Genomic DNA, 15548 nt, shown 5'->3' with positions numbered 1-15548 from the left:
TTATTTTGTGATTAATACAATCCACAATGATTTGTAAAATGTCAAAAGTTTATCATCAATTTATTATCAATAGTTGCCAAGATTCAAGCGGCGACATATTATTTTTCAAAAGAGCAAGTCTTTTTATTCCAGAACGTTAATTTATTATATTATACCGTCTTGTGCGTGAAGATGCTAGCGGGATTTTAATCTATTTAAATCTGTTCTTGTCATAATAATAGCTCCGCGATTGCTCTCCATTATTTTTTTTTCTTCCTCAAAAAATGAAGAATCATTATCTGACAGATCTATTTCATTTATAGAATGTTCGCTATTGATAACGAAATTCTCATTATCCGATATATCTTCAACGTCACAAATGTTCAATGTTTGCTCTACGTCAGATTCGTTATTTGAATTAAGAATCCATGTTATTTCATTTTCATTGAGTGATCATGACATTTTCATTATATTTTATTATTACATACATAACCTAAAAATAAAGAAAAATAATAAGTTCTCGAGTCTCTGTGTTTCCTGCTGAACGTCTTTGTCGCGCGTTTCTTCTTTGTGTTTTTTAATTACTCATCACAATTTCGTAGATCTACTGCATGCTTAATACGGTTCCATCCGGTCATGCAACTGGGTTCAGGACGAATCCCTGGACGAGGATTCGTTCGAGAACACACATTGGGTGTTGCTGCCCATAAACCATAATTTTACTATCAATATCATGATATGGCATCGTGGGTATGGATGTTACACAATCAAGTAGCGCTGATGTTAAGAAATGGTCTGTTCGTAAATATGTATGCCGATGCGGAGTATAGCGTATAGTACGTTCAAGCGGACTATTGTTCGGATCACCAGATCTCGCGGTATCTGTCGGAGCATGATTTCGGTAATTATGGTCGCGGATATTTTCGCGCATTTTTCTAATCTTGAGACGATCGCGAAGCGTCACCGGGCGCAATTACCTAGCAACGGCGGTCGTAAATCACGCGGCTGTCAATATTTACGCGTATGATTCGTACACGGATGGTACTTGGTGGATCTATCGGTTTTCTAGCGGCCTATTATCGCGTGGATTATGGCGCGTAAAAATGATTAGTAGAGTTTAGCGAGTGCATTCCGATTTTTCGGCGTGAAAGGACTAGCGGCCAGGAATGCCCGGGCGATGGCAGGAAACCCTCACCACGGCGATGCGCTGTATACAGAAACTTACGGAGCGCGATCAGCCGGGAATACCCGGACGGAGACAGATTACTCTCATCTGCGGCGATGCGTTCTCTCGAGCGGATACTGTAAGCGGACTAGAGATTAACAATTGCGTGCCGGTTTACCGCACCGAGCGGAGCAGGGAACACCTCAATTCGTAGACTTCTCGCAGTTCCAGGAAAGCGGCGGTCAGTTCAGAAGATAGAGAGATTTGCGTTAGCCGGGAATTTTCTGGCGACGGCAGGATACCCTCGGGTTTACGCTTAGCTTCTCTTTAGGAGCGGAGCGCAGATCGTTCGTGGGAGCGAGTCCAAGGAAGATCTGTCTGATAGAGCGGAGGAATAGCTTTTTATACCTCCCACGATACGGTATTCGGTCGGATTCGGAGCGATTTGGATGGGATCGTGGGTGATAATCAGTCACTTCTCATTAGTTAATTGCTTTTTCTAATCTCCGGCAGTTTTCGGTGATCTTCGGTAGAATGCTCATATATAGCCTCTCTTTTACATTATGTTTAATTCATATTTTTTTAAACTGTGTTTTTCGAGATATTCATAGATTTCTATATATTTTCAGCATCTCATGTATTTATATTTTGCATAATATAAAAATATAAAAATATAAAATAAAATATAAAAAAAATATAAAATACATTGATATATAGATAGAATAATTTAGAACAACTATTATCCTTGTAAGATATTTTCTTCGTCAAATTCTGAATTGATTAATTCTAAGTCAATCGATCCGAATTAGTTTCCTTTTTAGCAAAACTTGACATAAAGTTTAGTTTTTGAGTTATAAAAAAATTAATGGTTTGCGTATTGAGTATTGGAAATAAATAGGGACGACGCAACTCAATCACTCAGATGCGAGTGCTTTGCATAAGCGCTAGCATACGATGGTAAGTTCCGCCAGTTTTGCCTGCCTTCTTATATTTGATATATGATTAACTATTTTTAATTCTAACAATTCAAAAATTAAGCTTTAACTAAAGTTTTGCTAAAAGAAATACTATCTCAGAAAAATTTAGTCAAAAGTATATCCCGTAAAAAACAAGAGCTCGTTTTGAATCAAGTATAATATAGTTATTTTAGTCCAACATTCACCAAACTAATGCGAAAATTGATATATAATTAATATTTTAAAATTTTTATAAATCTTATTGCTATAATGTAATAATTACGTATTATGATATACCTTTAGTTACTGTCTTGAGGTCCCAAATAACTTTTAGCTTCTCAGGATCAGGATTAACCAAGGTGATTAAAACATCATATGTAAGACTGGCTGGGAATCGCCTCCTATTTTCTTCATCCAAGTTATATAAAGTAGGTTCAGCAAGCGTATTTTTCGTCAGTGCCAACGATTTATCATGCAGAATCCATTCTGACAATACTTGCATCAATTTAGCAATGTCTGAAAATATATTGATACTTATATAATATCATGAGAAAATTTTATTTATTAGAAAGTTTCAGGTTTTGTTACAAACATATTTGTTGACATTAATTTATTCAGTATCTCTCGTGTAAATTTCTAACAAGATAGAAGAATGATAGAAGAATTTATAGTTGTACTCCGGAGCATCTGTTTAAGAATAATTGAATGCAACCAAGAGAAACCTTAGAGAACCTCTCTAAGTCAAGATGTAAATTAATGTGTTGATAGCTGAATGATATGGAAATGGCTGCATTGCAAACAACAACGGCAAACAATACTTCCTAGATATTGAGCACCCTCTGGAATATATATGCCAAGCATTCACAACTTTGCTGAGATAATATCGCATGATCGCGATACTCGTGAGAATATTATGGAAAACAGCGTTAAAAGCAATAAAAATCTAAAATCTTCTAAGATTTCTAAGATTTTTAAGTGATTTCAGAATTGTAATTAGGTATGTACAAAATGTTCGATCGCACAGAGCACTCCCTCTCGAAGGGACGCGCTTCAGTCAGTCTACAATATTAAAATTGTAATGATGTACATTTTGTCTCGCATTGTTCCACGACCGTCGTACCGCCGCACAGTGAGGTCAAATGAGAAATCGTGTTTCATAATTGTCTAGAGTTCACAAATCTTAACCGATTTTAATGTTTTTTTTTTTTTAAATTAAAGCTTATTCAATTGCGCAGAAAGTTAAGGAAGCCGAGTTTTTAATTGCACTTTTGTTTCAAAATGGCGGACGTAAAATGGCGTAAAAAAGCAAAAATTGTACTTTATAATTGTCTACAGCTTGCAAATCTTAATTGATTTTAATGTTTTTTTTCTTAAACTAAAGTTTATTCAATTGCGAACAAAGTTGTCGAAGCCCATTTTCTAATTGTCCTCTGTTTTAAAATGGCAGATGTAAAATCAGTTAAAAAGTAAAATGCATTTATAATTTCTAATCGATTTATACTAAATTGTACTAAATTAAATATATATATTATTTTGTCATCACAGATTGAATCTAATATTAAAATTACAAAATTAATTATAATAAATATTACTGCTGTGAACAATAAAAATATTAATATATATATATTAATAAATAAAATATTAATAAATGAATGTGAATATTATATATGTGAATATGTATACAATGTTACATATGTAAATATTACATTTCTATATAAATAAATATAAACAAATAAATATAAATATAAATATAAACAAATATATATATAAATAAATATAAACAAATAAAAATAAATATAAATATAGAAAAATATAAAATTATAATAATTATTTTAATTAAAAAATTATTAATTATTATTAACACAAACAAGAGAAGGACACAGACTTGGGACCGATTTTGAAAAAGCTTATATATGTTAAAGTACTCTACTAGAAGAATACTTGAGCAAAAGGATAGGACGCCATACTCAACTGTTTTCGAGAAAAACTGATTTATAGCGTTTCTTTTATATCAACCGCGTTAAGCCTATTGTCGCCGAGATCGCGCACTCAGTATTGTATGTACTACCAATCTGTCGATACGGGTTCGATTCTTGCCTATTACATTTTTTTTAATCTAAAAAATATTTATTTATTATATTATTATTATGTTAAATATGTGTTATATTATTATGTAAAATAAAATTAATTTAATTGACAATTGTTTTTTATTTAAAATTTTCACTTTTAATTTCAATTAATAATTTACCGAACCTAATTTTTATTCAATTAACAATCTTATTATTTTGCATGTTTTACATATTTCCAATATAAAACTACTATAAAATGCCACTTTTAACATAGTTTAATATAGTACATTTTAATTAAATTTTAAAATAGTTAATTTAATAAGGAATTTATAAATAAATACGAAAAATGTTATGCCAAAACTTTTATTCATTTTCATCATTTTCATCATTTTCATTATTATTAATACTTGCGCTCACTGCCTTTGTTCAAAAACAAGATCAGACGAGATTTCGAATTTCTTTGTGTAGAGATATACGTTACAGTAGAGAAGTAATCTGGAAGGGAGGCCAAAAACTATTACCTGATGACATTAGGTATATTTATATACAAATATTAGGGTTGGAGCAGTGAGTAACTTAACGTTGAATAAAAAATTACGGACCAAATAAAATTACGATGAATAAAATACTTCTTGTATTAAATAATAACTATAATAACTATATTATAACTATATATTAATTATAATAATAACTGTAATAACTATTTTAAATTTAAAAATAAATTTAAAAATAAAGCTTTTTACGTTTCTACAAGACTGAGTTTAAAATTTTTTGAATAATTAATATTACCTTTATGTTACTTCATAATATGAGATTACGAAAGTTACTGATTCCGTTTCTTTGTAATTATTAGATACGAAAAAGAACTAACAACAACATTCTTATTAAATGTTTAATACAAGAAGTTCTAAGATAAACTTATATTCTCGGTGATAGCGAATGCAAAAAATATGCTGAAATTGCAATGGCATTTGTCAAATCCGACGTAATTATTAGTTCTTCTATTGTAATATTTTTACAATATTTACAATACACGTCATAGTTTAAATAAAAATATATAAAAATATATAAAAATACAAATTATAATTTTATGATAAAATGTTTCAGAAAAAATAAATTGTTATCATGGTGGAGGGAATGGATTCTGTGGTTTATCTGTATCTAATATTTCTCTTGACAAACTATTTAAAGGATAAAATTTTGAAAATTAAAAATCTAGATATTTAAAGTTGTAGCTTGCTATAATGATATTTCTAAATATAAGTACAATAACTTTCAAAATATATTTAGATACATTTCTAAATATATATTTGTTTTTAAATATTTAATTTGATAATTTTATTTTAAGATCATTTTAAATACAGATTTAAGATAACATTATTAGCTAAGACAGTATGGACATTTCAGATTTTTTAGATGCTTAAAATAATGAAAGAATGGACTATGAATACCATCTATAGATATGAAAATAACAATGTATAACAATATTTTTATCTACGCATATATTATTAAAATATATTTACCAATGAAAATTGAGAACAGAAGACTGTAGAAATAGGATATCGAATGAAGAAATTTTTGGAGGAATTATTTCAAAATTGTATCTATGTATCTAAATTTTAAATAAAATTTAAAAAGAAACGTAACCAGTTATTGTTACAATTATTGGATTAAAAAACTTAATATGTATAAATATATAAAAAGTATTTAAATAATATACAAAAATACAGAGAACTATGACTAAATATATAATTAACAGATACCTCACATCACAGAATGTATAAAATGTAACTGATTATTATGAATTATTATGATTTTGTGCTAATTATCTATTCTCAAATCAATCTTGATTCTATATATATGATTATAAAAGATATTATACAATTAACTATATTACACATTAATTATTATACATTAAACTTAGTTTAAAAGTTTAAATTAAATAATTATTAATATAAATTAAAGAATATCATATTTTATCATTTAATCTTCTAATAATTTTTAATTATACTTTGGTTTTAGTATTTTATATGATTCAGTCGATAATTCTCAAGTGACAATTCGCATAAAATTTATTTTATGATAAATACACATGAAAAAGATGAGATTAATATTAATCTTAAAAAGGCGAGATTAATATTAATCTTTTATATTACTATGTATGTAGTTATATACATTAATTATTGATTTCTATATAATTTAAACTTTTATTCAACCATAAATCTAATCTAACTCCGATGAGACAATACAATATGATTAGCCTAACTCCGCAATGACAGTCGCTCACGAAATTAGTGCAGCGAAGAGAACCAGTCAACATCGCGAAAAAGCGTCAACAATAAACTTCGAGAGATACGAGTATCGATGTCATGTTTTTTTATAAAGGAAGAATCAAGAATTATTTGTTATTGAATTTGTTATAAAATCTTATTATAACTTGTTATTTATTGTCTAAAAATTAGAAGGCACAATTAATACATGTACATGGAATAATAAAAAAAATTTTTAACGCAAATAATTGATTCAATCTTATTTGTAATTTTCTCAATATTCTATATTGCTATTTTTATTTCCTTGATTAATTTTTTTTTTCTCTCAACGCTCAGTTCGATTAACTATCGATCTCATCCATATGATATAAGAAAATATATTTTCCTTATTTGGCAATGCTGCACTGATGAATGACATACATACAAGTGCGGCGCAGCGCTCATATGAGAACACTAATATTCGTTTGTTGAACGAGAGCAATGGATGTTAATGAAACTTTGTATACATATAAGTTATAAGCATATGAATAGGAAATATTAGTTGATATCAAAAACGGTTTTTAAAAACAAAATTACCTTTTGTATGTAAAGCGGATTTAAAATTTTTTTCGTTATATCTCAAAAACAATTCAAAATGTAAAGAAGCGTTTCATACAGAAGTTTTATAATCAGGAGACACGGTAGTGTCTCGAGTGTCAAGTCAACCGAGAACAGTACTGTGTGACTTTACGCGAGTCGGCGAGATGCGAGCATCCGAAATTATCGGATTCTCAATAATAAGTAAACCGATCAAGCTCTAAATAAGCTTGATCGGTAGCTTGAGCTCGACTTGCATAATAAAAGTATTTTTATTTTTCTGCTACGTACTCTATGAGCGGAGATGTTGTTACGCAAAGTCCGATTTGGAAATTTTTACTTTAAGAAACATCATTATCGTCGTCGCCCAGTACCAATGTATAGTTGCAATTTCTGTCACCGAGGCGCTATTGAGCCCAAGTAGAGCTAATGTACACTGCCTATCAATGATTCGCTCGATGCTACAGTGGCCCTGACTTATCGGCCTTATCCTCCGTCGGGTCGATAATCCGTAGGGTCGATAAGTAAGAAAATTTATAACAGTTAGAAAGTGTCTTCGATGTTGCATCCTTAACGCAAGACGCGCAATCGAGAGAGAAAGCATAATCGTGACGTGATACCGAATTTCGGTGCTCATCACTGTCTCACACACTCGACGCTAATGCAAATCAAAGACCGTGGTGTTTCTATACGTCGCGCTTTTCTTTCTTTCCCTCTCGTTCTGATTAATTATTGATTATTCAATGATTATTTATTTATTTAATTTAAATATGATTATTAATTATTTAATTATCATAATAATTCTTTTATTATATATTTTAAAAAAAGTTACGTGTAAAATTACAACTATCATTGTGATTTTGGACATTGAATGTCTTACAGCTATCTCAAGCAACCAATATTAAAAATTATTTTAAAAAATAAATTCGCGAAACTGTATCAAAAAATAAGGAGGTTTATATTCAATAAAATAAAATAAAAAATTATTAGTAAATAAAAACGTGAAAATCAATAATAAACATAAAAATCAATAAATAAGTATTTTTGAAATTAATATTATTGTAATTAATATTATTATAAATTAATATTATTATATAATATATGTAAATTTAAAATTTGAATTTGCAATAATGTAATTATATAAAGTATTATTTCTATACGTAAAAGTATTATTTCACGTATTATTTCATAAAGTATTATTTCTATACGTAAAAGTATTATTTCATTTACGTTATATCGCTCGTTTCTTTGTTCTCTATCTTATTTATCCTAATAGCACGCGATATACTGCGAATCATCTCATTTTCGTACTGCTTGTACTGTGATCTGCTTGTATCTATAACGTACTGAGATCCACGTTAGAACATCACTAACAGTATCATTCGGTTTTTTTCGCGCGCGTATATTCTCAGGTTATACTCAGAGGTACGGAAATGATACGTATGTCTTTCGCGCGCATATATTCTATAAATGTAACATTTGTCACGATATATTGTAAATGTCTCGTCATTTAATCGTTATTTGTAAGCCATTTTTTAATAAATAAATAATGAAATAACATTATTAATTACTATTTTTCTTTAATTAACTAATTAACTATAATATATAAATAAGAAAAATTTCGCATATTCAATATAATTATTAACAAATTTATAAATAAGTAAACAAAATATATATAACGATTTATAAACAATTTTTATAAGAAAAATGATTCGTATTAAACATATTATATTCACGGCTTTATATATGTAATAAATTATCTACAAGAATTACATATGCAATCGAGATTTTAAAATTGAGACTGTTTATACGACAATATAGTAACATTCATTAACTATATCTATCATATTTTATGCCAAAATTCTATATTCACTTATATCATCATTTCAGTAGATTTCATCCCAACATAGAAGTGAAGCGGCATCGAACTAGAAAGTTGATTAGGTGATCGTTTTAGAAACATGCGATGGTACCAAAATAAAAGATGTTTCATCACTTTCTCTTATTTTTTTTTAATTTTTTTAATTTTTTTCACTTATTTTCGGTAGGGGTGTCACGTTTATTATAGATTTTCAGTACTAGCAATCAATATCGGAACGCAACCACAATTTACTGAAAACTTCCCGTTTTCATCCTTTCCTAATACTGTCATCATTCACTGCGAATATTCGCGGCGAAATTCCATGGAAGGTGTTACCCCAGACATAGGAACGTACTTAGAACGTACTTAGTCAATCGCAGTACGTATGAAAATATTTTGAGATGATCGCAATATACGCATTGCGATCTTCTCAGAACATATTCAGAACATACGCGTGCTGTTAGGGTACTCTCGTTGTGCTCATTATAGAAAAAAAATGTCAGTATAAAAGTCTCAAGATGCTTTTCAAATATAGAAAGATGATTAATATTACAAAATGTCTGATATTGGTATAAAATTACCTTTTTAAAAAAAGGTAAAAAAAGAGTGTCAAGTATAGTAAGATCCTATTTAAACGTAAGTGTATTATATCACAATCTTATTAAATTCAATTAGTATCTAATACTCAATACTTCAATATGTATATTATTTATATAAAAGATTTGATATAAAAAATGTAGCGCCAAATTATAATCTTATTATCTCAAAAGTTAAATGTACAATTGCTTTTAAAAATTGTAACTCAATCAATGATTCGTATCTTTGTATTCCCATTAAAATCTTATTCTAAAACCCAAGTGATAGTAGCTTTAATTCTTTTTAAAAAATAATATTAAATAAAATTGCGTTTAACTTAATTAATATGTATATCATCTATACAAAAGATTTGATATCAAAAAAGTGGCGCCAAGTTATAGTCCCATTATCTCGAAAGTTAAATGTACAATTGTTATGATATCATAAAATTGCGTTTAACCTAATTTAATTCAAATGATATGTATCTAATATAAGTGGTAGTAGCTTTCATTCTATCTCAATATATGTATACATAATATTCCGGCATAACTTTCTGTAAAGAATTTTTAAATACATGTATATTTGAATCGAATGGAAAATTTAATTACAAAAAATTAAAGAATTAATAGTACAAAATGAAAAAATTTAATTTAAATAAAAAAATTTTATTTACAATTTATATACATATACAGGGTGTCCCCAAAAAATGGCCAAGCGATCATATGCAGGTAAAGCAGATTAAACTGAATCGAAAAATCCTGTACTATTTTGCGACTTTCGCAATAGTTAACAAGTTATTAATTTATGAAAATAGTCAAATTGCAAACGCGCGATGAGATAGGATCGCTCAGTAAGATACGCGTTTTGACTATTTTCATAAATTAATAACTTGTTAACTATTGCGAAAATCGCAAAATAGTACAAGACTTTTCGACTCAGTTTAATCTGCTCTAATCTGTATATGATCGCTTGACCATTTTTGGGGACACCTTGTATATGTATATTTTCCGCTACACAAACTTGATATACATATAAATTACATAAATAAATTTCATGAAATAGAAAATATCATTATGCAATATCAATTGTAAGCGAAAAAATGACTTTATATATATATATATATATATATATATATATATATATATATATATGTGTGTGTATATAAAAAAACGTATAATGTATATATGTATAGAAATAAATAATCACTTATTTATTTATCCATAATATGTTGCAATATTCTGTTTATTCATATTGAAAAGAATGTCAAAAAATATAATTCTAACCCGTAGCCACATCATACGTATTATAGTAACCAAGCACTTCATGTATCTTAGGGTGCAGTCTCATGGAGCGTATAGCGCGTATCGCGGATCGCGCGTATCGAAAATCTGATCAATCGCGAACTTTCCGCTGTTTTCGGTACGCGAGAGCATCATTCCTACAGTTCGCGATTGGTCAGATTTTCGATATGCACGATCCGTAATACGCACAATACGCTCATGGGACCCTTATTCTACCGTTTAAAAATATCGCAAACTCGCAGTATATATATCACATGTAAATTTTAAACTCAATCTTCTCGAGAATGCTTGAAAATTGCAACCATGAGGGTGTAGTGATAAGTGAAGTGTATTACATGCATTACATGCATTACAGTGCATTACAATGAATTTCAAGCAAGTGAAATCTGAGAAAATAATCTATGATGTTCTTTTTGTAAATACTACGAATTACTTCTTATTTTAACAAATAACTTATTATCACTTTTTTCATTTCCATATGTTGAAAAATATTAAATGTTTTTTTCAAATAGTTGAAGTTGGGAACTATTGGCATATTATTACGCTATTTCTTTATCACGCATGTTAACATTTAAGATATTGTAAGGCAGCACGAAAGAACGGATAATGAAGAGAGAGATAGACAAGATTTAAATAAAATGTCTAGATGAATAACTATATTTTAAAACAAATTGTATATTTAGTTCGCGAGCGTTACAATCAAAACGGTTACACCATGTTCCAGTTTTAACGCACGTACGAGATATCACGTGTAACGGTCATATTTGAAATCAAGCGCACTCGGAGTAACGGTCGAATGATGCGAGAATTCACAAAATAGAATGCGTGATTTGGCGTAGTTTTTTACACTGTACTAATTGTTAACCGAATCCGAACTAATTAATTAATATTTAACAAGACTAAATAGATTTCCGGAGCGATTTCCGGCAACAGGCGTCTGTCGCGTGTGCCTTCCCGAAAGAGAATTCCGTTATTCCGACTTCGTCGGAAATCGGAGCGGCAGATCGAAAGATTTAGATTATTCCTGTAGGGAAAAATTATAGGTAAGTGTATATATATATATATATATATATATATATATATATATATTTATCTTTCTGATTAGTATATTGTCCAAGGAGGAGAATTCACAAGGTATAAGCGTGATATTTTATCTTTTATTACTATAATTTATTCTTACGTAACTATCACTACTGGTCGTTTTCTTCGATTCTCGATACGGATAGCTTAGACGAAGACTGACCGTGAGAGAGTGTCCGCTCGCGAATTTCGTGTGCTTATATGGATATCCCGCTCGCAGAGGTATGCGGATAATTATTGTGTACATTCCGAGCCATTCACGACATGACAAGTCGATCGTTATTCCCTTGAAATCTCACGATACTTCTGATCATAGCATGATATTTCTCGTAGAATCGATGTCAATACCGAAAATATGCCTACACTCCGGAATCGACTTTATTTCCAATTCAGGAGCGCTAATTTTGGCGAATTTATTTACATACTTGTGCGCGCAGCGTGCGGACACTTGGTAGAATCGGCAGCCGAAAGCTGGCGCCATCATACGGCGACCACATTTACTTTTCGCTCGACGTTTTCTTACAATATAAACATTGTGAATATGCATATACAAATATGTTTTAAAATTAATTATCTAGTTTTTATTCTTTTTTGACAAATTTTTCTTTAATGACAAAATCTTCCGATTTACAACGTTAAATTTTGTAATTCTCACGACTGAATGCAACTCTTTGGATCAAGCATTGATTAAAACTAGTGCTAAGAATAAAATTCTGAAATATTTCTTTCTTCATGATTTAAAAGAATAGAGATTATTAAATAAAGTTTAATACTACATCATACTAAATTAGTTAGTAAATCAATTAGCCTCAACTTTTAAATGGGCATGCCGAATTATTCCGTTCATGCACACTAATCACATATATTAATTCATTGACCAATTACATATATTAATTCATTGAGTCTGATACAATTTTAAATTAAATAGACAAAACTGAGTCAATCTTATAAATAAATTTCAAAATAAATTTTTGAAATGAATTCTTTGATCATCGACTTACCAGTTTCTGTAGAAAAGTATAGTGTTCTCTTGGAGCCAATCAGAACGGCGTCATTCAAATTTGTTGCTTCTAATAGTAGTAAACCACCGATATCTACATCGAAAGTCGAAGCTACCTTTTCTAGTTCATGATATGTAAAAGCGGACGCTAAGAGATTATTAGAAATTACTTGATAATCCACATCCAAATGATATATTTCTGAAAATTAAGGATTAAGATAAATAACAAATTCGTTATAAAAACAATTTCATTATAAAAATTTAATGATATCAATTTCAAATTAATTCGTAAATTAAAAAATATTGATATTGAGAAATGAAAAAAATTATGCAAAAATATATATGTAAAATTATAGATACATTCGAAACGTAAAATCATCATATGAACATCATATTATTATTAAAGTAATTATTTATTTAGTTTATGGGGTAAATTTCCAATAACTTTGACTTTGATATATATTGTCATGAGATCCCTGAATAACAATCAAAAGATTTTAGCTGTCGTTCATTATTTATTAAAAAATTATTAACAGAAAATTTGAAAAAACTAATTTTTGCCAGTATTGTAAGAATTAGACCGTAAGCGGTCATGAAAGAGATTCGGAATATAAACAGCTAACAGAGAGGAGCCGTCGTGGTCGTGCAGACTAAGTGTCGGATTGGTAGACGAGGGATCCCGAGTTCAAATCCAGTCGGTCTCCATTAATTTTTTCCGAATCTAATAGATATCTTTCAGTATTAAAAAAATAATTTATCAAAGACTTATATGAAGGATGTATCACAATGATATTTAATTAACAATGATATTTCACTGTGATACAGGTTAGGTTAAATTAGATTTTTCGGTAGTGGAGCTCCTTCCACAGAAGAGAGAAAACACACTGCCTCCACGTATACTTTCAACTTTTCGAAAATATAATTTTGACGGTGTGGAAAATTGTAAAACTATAACCTGGAACGTCGCTTTGCGTTGAAGTGCGTAGAGATAATCTCCCACCCCCTTCGGGGAGCTCCACTGCTGAAAGATCTAACCTAATCTAATCCTCTTACCATTCGTATGGAATATTGTATACTTTCCTATATAAAGAGAGAAACGGTGTCGCGATTTCTGATTGACAATACTTCTATCTAATTAAAGTCATGTTGTGACCAGAGTTGTTTGCACAGCTGACATTTAGTTAGGTATAAGAAACAAGAATAAAAAAAGAAAAATTTTAAGTTAAATTAAATTATTTATTATAACCATGTTCAAACATATTATAATCTTATTGCAATAATGTATTCAGTAAAATTAAAATCGATTGTATTATTTACCTTCTTCATTAAGTCATTTACCTATTTGCGTGACATTTTCAATTAGTCAGCACCACTCTCATCACAATTACTCGATAAAAAAATATAATGTAACACGTTTCATTAAGCAATGTTCATATCATAGAGTTTGATGATATTGGAACAATGTAAACAACTGCGATCATAACATGGCTGCTTCAATTTAAAACGTCTCTAACTCGGATAAGTCGTGTCGCGGGATAGCGTCGGTCGGATATAGTCAGGATTGTTGAAGAGAAATAAAATATCGAGAGCCTTTCTATCTTACATATCAAAGTCTATATTTACAGTTTGACTAACTGAGTTTTTGGTATGTACAATATTTATATGTACAATATTTACAAGTAGTTGTCCGGAATTTCGCCTTTGGTTCTGTGAAAAGCGGCGTGGGTTCCGGGAATCGTACAATCGATTCGGCTCGCGGTCGGTTCCGTGAATTCGGCGCGTTCACGGTAGGCGCGGCGCGGGCGCGACGGTGCGAAGGGTCTTCGGCGCGCTTGTTATGACGGATCAGCTGTTTCGTCGTGCGTACGGTCTGTCTGAGGTTTTTGTGCTGTGGTCTTTGGAATGCAGGAAGCTCCCTGCTTCTTGACCGTCAGCGGTGGAAGATGCGTACAAGGGCTTGTTTTTAGAGCCCAGATTGAGAAGCTCCTCAATCTGTGATAAAGCTTGTGCGCTGTGGATGAAAGGAGCGATCGGCCAGAAGCTCCTGGTGCGATAGGAAGTATCGAGATCGCTTCGTGTTGGATAGGACTGGAAGTATCGAGAGCAGTATTGGACGTTTTACTGTCTCGCCGGTGATAGATCTCGATCATTCACCGGAGTCACTTAATATACCTGAGTCGGCCGTCGGGAGTAGTCGGGTACGGATCGGCCGAACTCGAGTCGGGATAGTTCCGGGGGATGCTCTCGCCGGAATCTTCGCGATAATTCGCCGAACGCGCTCGATTATTTCGCGAAGGTGTTCGGTGGCGCGGTTGGTAGCGGGGCCGGCGGCGGTGGCCTAACCGGTGCGTGTTTATCTACGCTCTGCGCACGTGAAGCCGTGTGATTTCCGTTTTGCTTCGTCCGATATTCGACATGATTTTACGACGGTGGGATCACGGAAGGATCGCCGTGTCGATGCCTTGACGGTTGATCGGTCGGGGACTTTTAATATTATTATTAACATTGAGGGGAATGAGTCAGGTGTCGTTACAAATTAAAATATTGAAAAAGTGGGAATGCACTATATTCGAAGCGTTAGTGAAGGTTCGATGTCGCTTTTCTCTTTATATAGAACTCTATTGTAAAATGTTAGCAGACTGACTTCATCTGAGGTCTCATTCTGCTTACAATCTGTTGACAGAACCTGTTGACAGTCTGTGTTAGCAGACTGGC

At 31.0% G+C, this 15548-nt stretch overlaps 1 protein-coding gene across 8 annotated transcripts in view; it reads right to left on the bottom strand.

Annotated features, from left to right (window-relative positions):
• Positions 1 to 15548, bottom strand: part of PIG-S (phosphatidylinositol glycan anchor biosynthesis class S) — a 227528-nt gene that overhangs the window by 72249 nt on the left and 139731 nt on the right. For 7 of the 8 annotated variants that reach the window (XM_089078613.1, XM_089078615.1, XM_089078617.1 and 4 more), the window contains exons 4-5: positions 12835 to 13032; positions 2398 to 2616 (exon numbers count right to left, since the gene is read on the bottom strand). In XM_089078613.1, the coding sequence (XP_088934739.1) occupies positions 2398 to 2616; positions 12835 to 13032 (417 nt within the window). The remainder of the gene's footprint in view (positions 1 to 2397; positions 2617 to 12834; positions 13033 to 15548) is intronic. The other variant, XM_089078619.1, reaches the window with a different exon arrangement.

Source organism: Pogonomyrmex barbatus, unplaced genomic scaffold (assembly GCF_055798465.1).
Source record: "Pogonomyrmex barbatus isolate J1 unplaced genomic scaffold, ASM5579846v1 scaffold25, whole genome shotgun sequence".
Classification (NCBI taxonomy): domain Eukaryota; kingdom Metazoa; phylum Arthropoda; class Insecta; order Hymenoptera; family Formicidae; genus Pogonomyrmex; species Pogonomyrmex barbatus.
The sequence above is the reverse complement of the archived record's forward strand: the minus strand, read 5'-3'. Positions and strand labels throughout refer to the sequence as shown.